At 35.2% G+C, this 14,927-nt stretch overlaps 1 protein-coding gene across 1 annotated transcript in view; it reads right to left on the bottom strand.

The window, feature by feature from the left end:
* Nucleotides 1-4,111: 4,111 nt before the first annotated feature.
* Nucleotides 4,112-14,927, bottom strand: part of LOC128549602 (uncharacterized) — a 32,016-nt gene continuing 21,200 nt past the window's right edge. Inside the window, exons 12-15 of the mRNA XM_053526649.1 lie at nt 12,543-13,884; nt 10,588-10,763; nt 7,818-7,925; nt 4,112-7,486 (exon numbers count right to left, since the gene is read on the bottom strand). Of these exons, the coding sequence (XP_053382624.1) occupies nt 6,161-7,486; nt 7,818-7,925; nt 10,588-10,763; nt 12,543-13,884 (2,952 nt within the window). The 3' untranslated portion in view covers nt 4,112-6,160. The remainder of the gene's footprint in view (nt 7,487-7,817; nt 7,926-10,587; nt 10,764-12,542; nt 13,885-14,927) is intronic.

Genomic DNA, 14,927 nt, shown 5'->3' with positions numbered 1-14,927 from the left:
TTTATCTTATCTTATACTGTCGTCCAATCGAAGCGTATGCCGTAGGTTATTCTGCTATTACTCAAACACATACGCCTTACAGTTTAACTCGTCCTTTCAGTGAAAATCTGGGAAAGCATTTGTTGAATTTTTTGTTGAAAACAAAAGTTCTGCCATGAAATTATTGCCTGCATCTGTTTTTAAATGGAAAATATCTACATGAATGTTACTTTTCGCCCTGTGAAAATGGCTAAATCTAGACTTGTCTTACCCAGAGAGAAAGATGTCGTTTTTTACATATATTTGCCTGTGATTAGCATTTAGAACAAAACTTAGACTATTTAATGAAATAATCAGAACTGTAACTTTGCTAAATTTGTTGATATTGCTGTTCTCCATTAATGCTTAACCTAGATGATTTTCTGCAGTTTTATCTAAAAGTTCGAATACTAAATGTAACTTCGTTGTTGGCCTTTTTAAAAAAATATTGTTATTTTAATTTAAATACATTGTATTTTTCACACATCAGTTTTAAGATTAAATTTATTAAACTAATTTTTGGAGTTTAAACAACAATTTTGTTTGAAACATTCCGTACGTTCAAGAAGAATGTTTGTTTCTGTATGTAGAAATCTGACATTTTAAACAATAATTATAATTATGGCTCTACAAGATTAAGAAAAGTGTCAGCTTTCTGTTATTTTCCATTTTTAGCTCGACTATTCATAGAATAGTAGAGCTATTGGACTCGCCCATGCGTCGGCGTCCGCGTCGGCGTCCGCGTCCCATTTGGTTAAGTTTTGTATGTAAGCTGTATCTCAGCAACCACTTGTGGATGGAATGAAACTCACACACTTATTTACTGTGATAACTGACTTACATTGCACAGGTTCCATAACTCTGTTTTGCTTTTTTACAAATTATGCCCTTTTCGACTTAGATATTTTGGTTAAGTTTTGTATGTAAGCTGGTATCTCAGTAACCACTTGTGGGAATGGATTGAAACTCCACTTATTTACTGTGATAAACTGATTACATTGCACAGGGTCCATACTCTATTTTGCTTTTTACAAATTATGCCCCTTTTTCCACTTACAATTTTTTGGTTAAGGTTTGTATGTAGCTGTATTCATACTCACTAATGGGATGGATTGAAACTTCACACACTTGTTCACTGTCATGATCGACATGCACAAGCAGGTCCTGTAACTTTATTTTGCTTTTTTACAAAATTATGCCCCTTTTCAACATAGAATTTTGGTTAAGTTTTTGTATGTAAGCTGGTATCTCAGTATCCACTAATGGGAATGGATTGAAACTTAACACACTAGTTCACTGTCATGATTGACCTGCAGTGCAAGGGTCTAACTCAATTTGCATTTACAAAATATGCCCTTTTTCAACTTAGGATTTTTGGTTAAATTCTATATGTAATGGTATCTCAGTACCCCTAATGGAATGATGAAACTCATACCTGTTCCTATCATGAGTGTAAGCTATGCAGTTCCTACCCTATTTTATATTACAATAGCCTTTGATTATCATTCAACACAAGCTGTTGAATATCGAGCGTTGGTCTCCGACAGCTCTGTTTTCAATCCAACAAAATCGCCCTTAAAGGTTTAGTAGTGGAATTCTTCAGGGAATAGCTCAGTTAATCATAATTAGATTCACCAATGCATCGCATTGTTTCTCAATCCTTAATCAATCTGATTCTAATACGCCACTTAACATGTGACTGGTAAACCCTTTGAACAATAAGTGTTATAGCTCCATGATTAACATGAGGTAATATGCTAATTACACCCTAATTGATAGTGGCGAAAACAAAATATCGATCGCTAACGACTGGTTGATATTTACAGGTATGGACGACAGCATAATACAGATAAATGTATTGATTTATACGGAGTTTCTACTCCCCGTATTAGACCTTCCTGGGGAGACTTTTCGGAAATTATTATTGTGTCAAAAAATGAATACAAATAAGGGGGTTATGCCTTTAGAGCATCAGTAAGTTGATTTCTAACATCACTGACCATGTTTAGAGCATAAAAAGTGCAGTTTTGCAAGTTGAAAAAATTATTCTCCAAGGCCATAAAAACATTTAGGGTCGGGTCAAAAAATTTAGGGTAGGTCTGGATACTGGAAACAAACAATTTTTTTTATGCCTTAGCTGTAGGTACAGATGGGAGTATCAGATTTTCAGGGTAATTATTATTTTGGGCGGGACCTTGGCAGAGCCTCTTTACTGCCAGACAGCTAAGCTTGAACTATATTCCGAAACTCCCATCTGAATCTACAACCAGTGACAGATTATTATGTTCTTTTTTTTCAGCCTAGTCAAAAGCCAACAGTATTTTTTTTTATTTTATGGTGCATTTGTTGTAACTGGTTAACTGTTTTGTGCAAATGCAATTGAAATTAAAAAACTGTTCCATGCAATACTTTCTGATATGGAGTCATAACCCAATAACTATACAATGCAGTATTGTCTATTATTATATACTTTACTATAAAAAGAAACAAACTTTAGCAATTTGCACCCCAGTTTTTTTTTTCATACTTCACATTATGGAGATTATTGTTACATTGTTAATATATGATAAACAGAATGTCACATGCCTAAGTTTTGTTGTTATAAAGTTATCAGAGGTATAAAAGATAAACAGAATGTCACATGGCTGAATTTTGTCGTAATTAATTTATTAAAGATGTAAAAATAAACAGAATGTCACATGGCAAAATTTTGTTATTCATTTATTATAGGTGTAAAGATGAATAGAATGTCACTTGGCTGAAATTTGTTATCCCCTGTCAAAGATGGAGGGATTTAGTTTTTGGCCTTGCTCATTCCTCTGTCCATCTTTCTGTCTGGCCTTCTGTCTGTCCATCCACACTTTTCCAAGATTGTTCAAATTATTTGCATTCGTTGTAAAAAATGGCTCCCAAAGGGCATGATCACTTAATTGTATATAGTGGAAACTTTAAATATCTTCTTAGTGGCCGAGTGGTTAAAGTCGCTGACTTCAAATCACTTGCAGAACACCGATGTGGGTTCGAGCCTCACTCGGGACGTTTAATTCTTCATGTGAGGAAGCCATCCTGCTGCCTTACTGAAGGTCGGTGGTTCTACCCAGGTGCCCACCCATGATGAAATGATGGATGGAGGGGCACATGGGGCCTTCCTCCACCATCAAAGCTGGAAGTCGCCATACAATCTATAATTGTGTGGTGCGATGTTAAACCTAACAAAATTAAAATGAAAGGAAAATCTTCTTGTTTAATACTGCTGGCCCAATTTTAACATAATTTTACACAGATGGTCCTTGTGTGACTCTCTGGCAAGATTTGTCAAAAACTATAGTCACCAGGGGGTGTGGTTACTTTTACAATATGTACTCGTATATAATGGAAACTTTAAAAATCTTGTATGAAACCGATGGTCCGATTCTAATACAATTTCAATCAAATGGTCCTCGTGTGACACACTACCAGGATTGTTCAAAGTATTCCAATTTGTCGAAAAACATGGCCATCAGAGGTTTTTCTTGTATTAAACTGCTGGTCAGATTTTAAAATAATTTCTCATGTGACCCTCTACCAAGCTTGTTCAAATTATTTTGATTCTTCAAAAAACATTGCAGCCAGGGTGCATGGTCACTTTTTCCCTATTATGTATATATATATGGCAGCCAGGCGGCATGGTCACTTTTTCCCTATACATGTATGTATATATATGGCAGTCAGTTTTTCCCTATATGTATATATAGGAAACTTTAAAAATCTTGTCATTAATAGCAGGCCAAATTTTTAAACAATTTTACCTAAATGTTCCTTGGGTGTCCTTTTTACAGATTTTATTATTAACTATCACAACAGCAAATCTTTAAGCACCGTGTGGAGGCTGTAAAAAGTCTCTGTGTACTTGGATTTGGGGGCGTGAGAGGTGTTGCACTTTTCATTACCTCTCGTGAACAGACTCAATCAAACAGTGTGTGCTATTATTTTGCTTGGTTGCATTCATTGTTTCCAAAGGATCTTTTTACAGATTTTATTTAATCAAATTCTAGTTTGTAGAAAAAAATCCGAATGTGCAGAACTAACTTGAAAGCTTATCAAACAAAAAAGATCAGATTTTTATCATTTTATTCAAAGATTAAAACACAACAATATTAACAACTCTAACAGTTAGAATAATTATTTTCAACAGAATGAACATGATGTTTCTACATGTATTTTCAAAAGAAAAAATGGCAAGAGCTCTGTGCTAACACTTAGTGTGAAAACAATTTGTGTGTGAAACTTTGAAGCAGAACAGAATCTTGAAAGATTTACGTCAAAAACATTAAAATTTTGTCATATTTTAAGTTAACTACCTTTTTGACCTAATGATAATCTCAGATAAACCTAAAATATCTATAAAAGAATACTGTGAAATTGTTAACCTTTACCCTGCTAAATTTCTAAATTGGACTGGTCTATCATTCAGTTCGGGCAGTACCATTTATCATTACTAATTGAATAGCGAACAGTGCAGACACAGATGTTCAGGCTGATCTTCCTTTGTGTTGGTCGCAAAGGCAAAATCACTTGCCGCCAGCAGGCTAAAGGTTAAAACGCTGTTTTTGCTCAAACCATGAATTTGACACAAATTTACTTTACTGCCCTTTTTAGTGTAATAGCAGCGTCTGAAAATTTACTGATCCCTAATATTAAAGTAAATATCTCTACTTGTGTTCTATTAAAATACACTATTCTTTTTTTTAAAAAAAAGCATGTGTCCTAACTTCAAAGATCTATCCAGTTAATTTTCCAGTAAAAATTCAATATAACATCAGCTCTTACAAAAAAAAACCCCAACAATATGTAAAATTTGTCTGAAATATGGACATCGTATCTGTTTCTATTTGCATACCATATGGCACAAATATTGAGCACATAAAAGTTATTAAAACAGTATAAACAGATAAATTTGTAAGAAAACACTTAACAGAAGCAATTATTCTTGTCATAATTTTTTGCACCATCTTTTATAAAGTGTTGTCATGTGAAAAAGGACCAAATAGCAGAATCTTATTTTGGCGGTTTTAATTCACCAGCACAATTCACATCCAGGTCATATGATACTTTTCTACCTCTAATGAAGGAGAGCCACTACTAGGGCTTCTTCAGGTAATTTCAAGCATCTTGTGGCCCTTGAATAGAATGGTTCTGTATTCTGGTAATAAGATAATTTTTCTAGAGTGAGTGAGTTGGGTTTTACAGCGAATCGACACAAAATGGTAATATATCGCCGAGAATTTGCTAAAGAAGACCAATTTCAATTTACCAGGGTACCAGAACAGAATGTTTGGAAACCCTACAATAAACCTTGGTAGAACCATGGACATTAATTCCAGCTAAGGGAGCTAAAAGACTTTTACAAGCTCAGAGGTTTGTCACAACAGCAGTGAGTGGCAAGTGATACTATGTCAATGAACTCAACTTCTTGGCCACAGAGGCCTTTAGTATCATATAAAGTGATTTTTATCATCCCTATGTCATTACTTTGAGGGATTACCTTCATTTATGTGAAGAAATAAAACTGCAAAAATGTACATGAAAATACATTAATATTGTTATAATTTTCATATCTAGAAAAGAAATCAACTATGTGGTCCCTTGTTTACTGTGACAACTCTGCAAATATATCTTATCTATAAATCTCATTCAATATAACAACAATTTTATGTTTTAATTCTGTAATACATGTAAATGTAAGTATAGGTCCAAGTACTACTGAAAAATTGGAAATTTCCAGTTCTGAATTAACTTTATCATTAGCAAATGTTGCGAGAAATTGACTATGAATCTTCTATCTAATGGCTTCACTGTTCCTTTAATAATACATGGGGAAAAAATCATTCCCTAATTCCATTTCAAATATTTATTTTTTTTTACTGAAAATATACATCGGTAGTATCAAGCATTTTCATTAATTTTCCTGTCTACATTGTCATTCTTTTATATCTTATTGCCCCAAACATTTTCTCTGTATCATTCACTGATTTTATTTTGAGTTAAGCAGAATTTTCCTCTGTATTGTCCACTAAATATATATCAACTTCACCAGAGTTTTCCTCTGCATCATTTACTGTTTGCTACATCAGCTACTTCTGCATTGTTTATCATTCTTATTTCAGGTTTTTTTCTCTGTTTCATCCTCTGCAAGTTCAGACTGTCCTGAATTTTCTTTTATTTCACTGACAGTTTCTTTTTCAAGTTCATGAATTGCTTCATCTTTATTAATCACCATATCTTTTTCTGGTTCACAAACATTTTGATCTGTTGTGGCCACAGTTTCTATTTCATGTCCCACAAAAGGTTCCCCAGTTCTAGGAAATGTTTGGATTTCATATTCAACACCTTGTTTCACATCATCTTCCTTCTCCCCTGTTACTGTTTCTTTTTCTGTCTCTTGTAGTCCAAATACTATTTTCTCACTTCCCGTAGCTACATTTCCAGAAAATTCTACTGATTCAGACACATGAATTGATGTATCAGTTCCCATGGTAACAATTTCTTCCTGAGATACTGGTACACACATGGAAGATGCATCTTTATTTTCAATATCTAAATCCACAGCCATATGTACTGGTTGCTCTTTTTCAGTATCTAAATCCGCAGCTATTTCTACTGGTGGATCTGTTTCGTTACCCACATCTGAATAATCAACTGTTACAACTGAAATAGCTGCTTGGTCCCTTTCTGATGGATTAAAATGAAAATGTTCTGAATGACTTGAATGAGACAATGGTTGAGATATAACAATGTCAGATGAGATAGCTGAAACAACAGGAACTGACAAACTTCCGAATTCTGATGACTCCACATCAACAATATTGTTAGAACTAGAGTTAGGCAAAGGCTCAGTTAAATAAATTACAACTTCATTAAAATCATTGTTTTCAATAACTGTAGAAGAAGATATTATCCCTAAATTACCATGTTCTGTTGAGTATGGTGTTCCTGGAATTTCTGTTTGACTAAGATTATTTTGAGTACCGGTATTCATAACAATAGCACTGTCTTCTGAAACTTCAATTGGTTTTGTTTCAATACTTACAACTGGGATTTTGGGATCTGATTCATTTTTCAATGTGCTTTCAACAGAAGAGTTGTAAGAAGTCAGACCCTGTAATGTTGTTGCTATGGAAACATCTAATGCATTCAGATCCTGTGAAGAATGGGATATTGCTTCTACAGTTAAACCTGTTTGACTGTCTCCATCCTGCTGTCCTCTGTACACATTTGTTTGTCCAACTGGTTGCCGACTTGCAGTTGTCATGGTAACCAAATGTTCATTCTGCTTGGATAATGTATCAGGTGCTGTTGCTGTGGCTGTGCCAGGTTTATTTATGGGTTTACTGGGGCGTGGTGGAGGGTGTGAGCCCTTACAATGGTCAGTAAGATCAGATATATTTGGAAATTTCATACCGCACATTCCACATACGTATGGAGTTCCCTGAAAAAATTGATTTAAATGTATTCTAAATGTAGACATGTGAACATCTTGAATAACAATAAGGGCCTACTAAATAGTGTCCATTAAATTAGATGGGTGGTTAAATTTGGTTTAAATGGCAGTGTTCTGAAATATAACCATCACAGGTGGTTCTTGAAAAATTTTAATGTCAAAAATCCTCCCTCCCCTATACATATCCATAAAAAATTTCTTCCTTCTCCTGAACAAATATTCAAGCATGCATAATTCAGGAAAATGTTATGTTTGGAGCTGACTTGATGAAATAAATTTTGATTTTTTCAACAAAATAAATAATGACAAATAATTATACCTGTGCATGTGTATACAGATGTATCTTCAGGGACTGTGCATTGGTGAACCCTGCATCGCAATACTCACAGACGTACGGACGCAGTTCAGCATGGGTGATAAGATGGCTCTGTGAAAAGAAAAACTGAAGTTGCAGACGGAAAATTTAGTTTGTACCTTTCATTACAACATGCTGATCATAATAACAATAATGAAAATTTATTAATTCATATCCCTGGCTTTTTCACTTAACATTTTCAATAGATAAGAGTTACATGTATATCTGACTTTATTGATAGGTTGAACACAACTAAATTAGGCTATTTTCAGGACTTAAAATTCTCATGCCACCATTTTTATATAGCATGCAAAATTTTGACAGAGTGCTACAAATAAATACTTCAACATATTAGAATAAAAAAAAGATGCTATTGAAAAAGTGCATTAGGGAGGAAGATTTGAACTCCATATTTGGACCACTTGTGAACAGAGTTGTCTTACATTTGATTTGGTAGTGATAAACCTAAATCTGGCTCTTTTTTTTAAAAATACAGTCAACCCTGTAGTTGTCATTACATGTATGTGTCAACAGAATGGTCTTTTGAAACGGGTTTACTACATAGGAATCTGAACATGTAATTTCACATACAAATTATCAAGGACTTCTAGTAGTAGAACATGTACTTAATCTGATGTGTACAAACTCAGCAGTTAACATAATCTCTATTTGATGTAATGTCACATCTGGTATTTTATGTTTATACATCTTCAACAAGAGTGGCAAACTTTCACAATATAATAACAAATTATGCCTGTCACTGCAAATTACTTTTGACTTTTAAGATACATGTACTCTACTTATTGAGCAGACTAGTTGTCAATTTTCTTAATTTCATCTAATTAAAAGATGAAAAATTCAGAGCAAAAAAAAAAAAAAGAGAGACTAATCTGAATCAATCATACAGTGTCGAATAGCTGTGTTCACTGAATCACTCATACACAGTGTCAGATAGCTGTGTTTACTGAATCAATCATACAATGTGTCAGATAGCTGTGTTCACTGAATCAATCATACACAGTGTCAGATAGCTGTGTTCGCTGAATCAATCATACACAGTGTCAGTTAGCTGTGTTCACTCAATCAATCATACACAATGTCAGATAGCTGTGTTCACTCAATCAATCATACAGTGTGAATTAGCTGTCAGTGTCAGAAAAGTGTGTGCACTGACTCAATCATACACAGTCAGATAGTTGTGTTCACTAAAACAATCGCACAATGTCAGTTAGATGTGTTCACTGAACTACTCATACACAGTGTCAGATAGCTGTATTTACAGATTCACTCGTACATTGTTAGACAGCTGTGCTCACTCAATCACTCATATACAGTGTTAGATAGCTGTGTTCACAGAATCACTCGTACAGTGTCAGACAGCTGTTTCAATGAATCACTCATACAGTGTCAGATAGCCTGTGTTTACTGAATCACTCATACAGTGTCAGATACCCTGTGTTCACTGAATCATTCATATAGTGTCAGATAGCTGTGTTCACTGAATCATTCATATAGTGTCAGATAGCTGTGTTCATTGAATCACTCATATACAGTGTCAGATAGCTGTGTTCACTGAATCATTCATATAGTGTCAGATAGCTGTGTTCATTGAATCACTCATATACAGTGTCAGATAGCTGTGTTCACTCAATCATTCATACACAGTGTGAGATAGCTGTGTTTATTGAATGACTCATATAGTGTCAGATAGCTGTATTCATTGAATCACTCATATACAGTGTCAGATAGCTGTGTTCACTCAATCATTCATATAGTGTCAGATAGCTGTGTTCATTGAATCACTCATATACAGTGTCAGATAGCTGTGTTCACTCAATCATGCATGTGTTCACTCAATCAATAACCGGTCACCGTGGCCCAGTGGTTAAGGCGTCCGCCTCGGGATCGGGAGGTCGAAGGTTCGAGCCCCATGGGGAGCGTTCGTCTGGGGGATGTTTGACATGGGACTCGTTCCAAAAAGGCCGGCTCGTGAGCCGCGAGCTAGTTAAATGAATGGTTACCGACTTCTGTCCGCCTGGCGCCTGGCATAGTGGTAGGAGTTGGGAGGTAATTGGTACGCACAATAAAGGTGTCTCATAAGCCAAATTGGCTGGCCCTTTCAACACTAAAATAAACAAGACCTTTATCTTTACCTTTTATAGTGTCAGATAGCTGTGTTCATTGAATCACTCATACAGTGTCAGATAGCTGTGTTCACTGAATCATTCATACAGTGTCAGATAACTGTTTCACTAAATCAATCATATACAAAGTCAGATACCTGTGTTCACTCGATCATTCATAGTACACAGTGTGAGATAGCTGTGTTCACTAAATCACTCTTCCATAGTGTCAGTTAGTTTTGTTTTTAGAAAAATTTACCGTTTATACTTGATGATATCCTTGTTATTGTGTTATGAAGTCACTTAACAATCTGGTATGTTTCCAGTATTATACTAAGTAACTACTTAGATCTAGGTAAATAAGACAGTCCAATTGGTGACAACATGAATTTACTAAAATTGCAAAGATGTGGTAATAAGAAACTCCAATCCTTAATTTTAGATATAACTTTGAGTTTGCTCTTAACCCTGATTGCGATTTCCTTATCTCAATAGTCAAGGTCATAGCAGAGTCACTTTATTTTCTATTTACTTATCTAAGAAACACATCATGAGACCAGATCAAACTATAGCAGTTACCATAAAATACAATTACATGTACAATACTATACCTTGAGTTCTGACACTGTTTCAAACCCTCGGCCACAAAGTCCACATTTATGCGGTTTCACCTTGTACGAGTCTTCGACAGTGACAGATGTCTCTTGGGTAACATCACTTTCTAACTTCTCAGTGTTACCCACGAACACTCCAGGTAATGGAAAAGCTCTGTATCTTTCTGTTTCTCCTGAATTGGCAAAATTGCATCATCATTAATTTCACTTCATACTTATTATATGGCAAGTTAAATATGATTAATTTGCACTGGATGTAGGAATTTTTCCAGCTATTTTGGAAAAAGGACCCTGGTCAAAATGTGGGGAACAACATGGCAGTTGTGGGAAAAAAGGGAAAATGAATTGGTATTAAAACTACCTCAAAGTGTATAAAGTATGAAAATTATTCAGTATTTAAATTACTGACTTGAGTATATAACTATATTGCCTTGTGTTTTAAGTGTTTAGATTTAAATATGTACTAAGAGTGTAGGCTGAATCTGAAATAGAGTGGATTTCTGATATTTAAATAACCTATTTGTCAGGACAAAAATATTCAAATACATGTATTTAAAAAAAAATAATTTTTTTTCTTAATTTGTGATTTTTTTTTATTTTTGGAATTAAGGAAAGAAAGGAAGGTACATGGCATTGGAAATGGGGCTAAAATACGGACCATGGACAATAGCCAAAAAGAGCTGGATGTCAAACAAGTTCTTACATACTGTAAAATCACAAAATTTTGTTGGCATGAAATTCGATGGTTAAGGCAAAAGCTGCTATTTCACAGGCATATGAATTAGTGGATTTCAACTTTTGAATATAAAATCAATGGGAGATTTACTTGTTCATTGAGATTTGATTTTGTGGATTGGCTAAACCGTAAAGTCCGTGAATTTTTTTTGCACCAATGAATATCAGTGATTTTCGTAGTAACATAGTTCTAAATCTGGGTATAAACTGAAGATTTAAAGGCAGAAATTACTTAATCATAGCTAGTCTAACAGCTTTTCTGTATTAAACTATGGCAGTTTGTAATTTTATGCTTGCACAGGTCCCCACGAATAGATGTAGCCTGCTGGATTTCACTTCACCTCAATAAAACTTAGTGATCGAGGTATCAAGATTAAGAACATTACAATTTTCAAATCATCTAGCCATGAACATTCAAAATATACTTGTAAAATATTAACCACGTAGACTTAAATAATTAACATACTCTAAAACCTTGATCAAATCTATTAAGACAAATTTAAGTAGACACCTAATAGTATTTAGAATACGTATGCAACTATGCATACATTTACAAAAATCCCTCTGTTAGTGATTATTTACCGCCACTTGGAGTGATGTAACATAGTTTAGGTCAGTACACAAAATATCTAATTCAATTTTATGCTTTTTAGGAAAGTTTCAATTCTTTTTTAAAATTGCATCAAAGAATATGTTCTTCCATACATTCCCTAATTATAGATGACCCTAGGGAAATTACACTATATAAGTTGGGGAGGGGGACCATGCGGCAGAGGGCATTTATTAAGGTCTTAAATAATCTTATATGTGGGGGCTGGGGAGATGAAATATAAAGTGGGGGAGGGCATTGATTTGGGGGAAAAGGCATTAATTAACCTTTAGCCTGCTAAATTTCTAAAATAGACTGGTCCATCATTCAGTTTGGGCAATACCATTTATTATTTTAGGGGTGTTCACTGAAAATTTACTGACCATATAGCAAACAATACAGACCATGATCAGCCTGCAAGGATGTGCAGGCTGCTCTTGGTCTGCACTGGTCGCAAAGGCAGAATCACTTGCTGTCACTAGGCTAAAGGTAAAGGAATATAATAGTTTAAGGAATACAATATTATAATACTATAGTATATTATCTTTTGATTCAGAAGTGGAATATCACAGAAATCCCAAGCTATATGTGACCTGGCCAAATAATAAAGCTAGGAAGCAGTGCTTACCTATTGTACTAATTTCAAACGGTTGTTCATTCACTTCGACCCGTACTCTCTCACTGCCGTCATTCTCAATAAACACCTCATCCTCCTCGACGCTTACATCCTTTTGTGACCATGAACTTTGACCCGATGATCTACCGTGACCTATATGCACTAAGATGTCCACTTTTGCTAGAAATTCTTCAACAGTATAAGCATCAATGTCCGACACTTTCTGTTCCACTTTTTCCCATGTACCAATTGGTAGTTTTCCAAGAGCTTCCAAGTTCTTGAAATGTGCACGTGAGCGAAAATGTTTGGTTAAATGACCTTTTAACCTGAATGCCGTAACACAAGGATCACATTTGTAAGGTCTAGGGTCATCACTGTCTGTAGTAGACAGTCTGTCACTTGAATCTGCACTATGCTCTGATTTTAAATGTTTTTCTAGGGCTGAATGAGATCTAAACTTCTGACCACAACTAGGTCTGTCACACTTTAATCGACTACTTTCAAGAAAATGAACATTCCCATGTAAGATAAGCTGATGATGCTCTTCAAAACTTGCCCTACAAATACTGCACACAAAACGACCCGAATGACCTTCTGAGCTGACAAGATGACTAACACTTCCTGTCATGTGACTAGCACTTCCTGTCACATGACTAGTTGGTAAAATGGAAGCAGACGTTTTAGCACTTGGCTGGGTGAATTTTGACTGTGACCCTGTGTCTGTTTTGCCAACCTCTGGTTCAGATGTGATGACATATAAACCTTCAGACACTTTCCTCAATTGCAAAACATTTTCAAGTGGAATTTCAGTAATGTTACTAGGGCAACCATCCTGACTACCTCTAGATTTGAACACTTCAGGGTCAATATTTACAATCTGAGCCTGGATGGTATCCACTTCCCCTTTTGTATTACCTATCTGTACATACATCAGTTCACTGTGTGAACTATTTTTAGAACTTACAGGAACAGTTTCAGCAGACACAGTTGTTAGTCCACCGGAAGAAAAAGTAGTTCCTTCCGCCACTGAAACTTTTTGTGATGGAACAACTGAAGATGACATGACCACACCTGGTGTCCCTGGAAATGGATGCTGAAACTGGAATGGCATAAAAACTGTATTTGACTTAGATTTCTCTGACGCATTTGCTTTAGAATTTGCAGTTACATTTCTTATAATCTGTCCAATGATAGGTCCGCTCTTTGATGACCCCAGTTTTGTTGTGTCTGCCATCCCAGAAGCTGTGCTCAGGTATGATGGTAAGAAACTTAAGGCTTGTGTGACCTTCACCTTCGTCCTTGGTCCTGATGTTGTTAGATCATTGCTGTGTGTTGACATTGACCTGGTGCTCCCCTAAAAAAGGTAAAATAAAATGTAAATATGCGCCACTTGTTCAGTCGGGTTTTGTGTTTAACATCGTTTTCTAACAGAATTTTAGTTATGTAAGTTTTCAGTTAACCTATACAGTGTTTCTGTGCTGGTACCGACTTGTTCTCTACAAATAACTTACAGCTAACATACAAGTATCAGAGGCAGAGTGTTAATGACTTACAACACATTTTCTTCCATCATGGACAACATAGCCATATCCAGGTGTCAAACATGTGACCTCTCAATGAATATTCTCAAGCTTGGCCTACTATGCTAATCTTGTGGACCACCACTTATTTTGTTTAACTGAAAAGTCTAAATTTAATTTGATTTGTTTTGTTATGATCTGTTTTGCTAGGCAGTAATCTATTCCATCAATTCATTTCTGCTTTAAATGATTAGTTTTGCTATGCACTAAATTTTCTATATATTGCTATGCACTAGATTTCAGACTTCACCCATTTTTCTATGCATTAAATTTCAGACTTGAATTGTTGTTATGAACTAAATTTTAGACTCAATTTGTTTTGCAAAGTATTGCAATGCACAAGATTTCAGACTTCATCTATATTTCTATGCACTAAATTTAAGACTGGACTATTTCAGACTCTATGAGTTTTGCTTTGCACTTCAGACTCGATTTGTTAGCTCATCTGATTTTTTGAAAAAAAATGATGAGTTATTGTCATCACTTGAGCGGTTGTCGGCGTCGGCGTCGGCGTCTGCGTCGGCGTTGCCTGGTTAAGTTTTATGTTTAGGTCAGCTTTTCTCCTAAACTATCAAAGCTATTGCTTTGAAACTTGGAATACTTGTTCACCATCATAAGCTGACCCTGTATAGCAAGAAACATAACTCCATCTTGCTTTTTGCAAGATTTATGGCCCCTTTTGTACTTAGAAAATATCAGATTTCTTGGTTAAGTTTTATGTTTAGGTCAACTTTTCTCCTAAACTATCAAAGCTATTGCTTTGAAACTTGGAATACTTGTTCACCATCATAAGCAGACCCTGTACGTCAAGAATCAT

The sequence above is a fragment of the Mercenaria mercenaria genome, chromosome 16 (assembly GCF_021730395.1).
Source record: "Mercenaria mercenaria strain notata chromosome 16, MADL_Memer_1, whole genome shotgun sequence".
Classification (NCBI taxonomy): Eukaryota; Metazoa; Mollusca; class Bivalvia; order Venerida; family Veneridae; genus Mercenaria; species Mercenaria mercenaria.
This window is presented reverse-complemented; position numbering and strand designations above follow the sequence as displayed.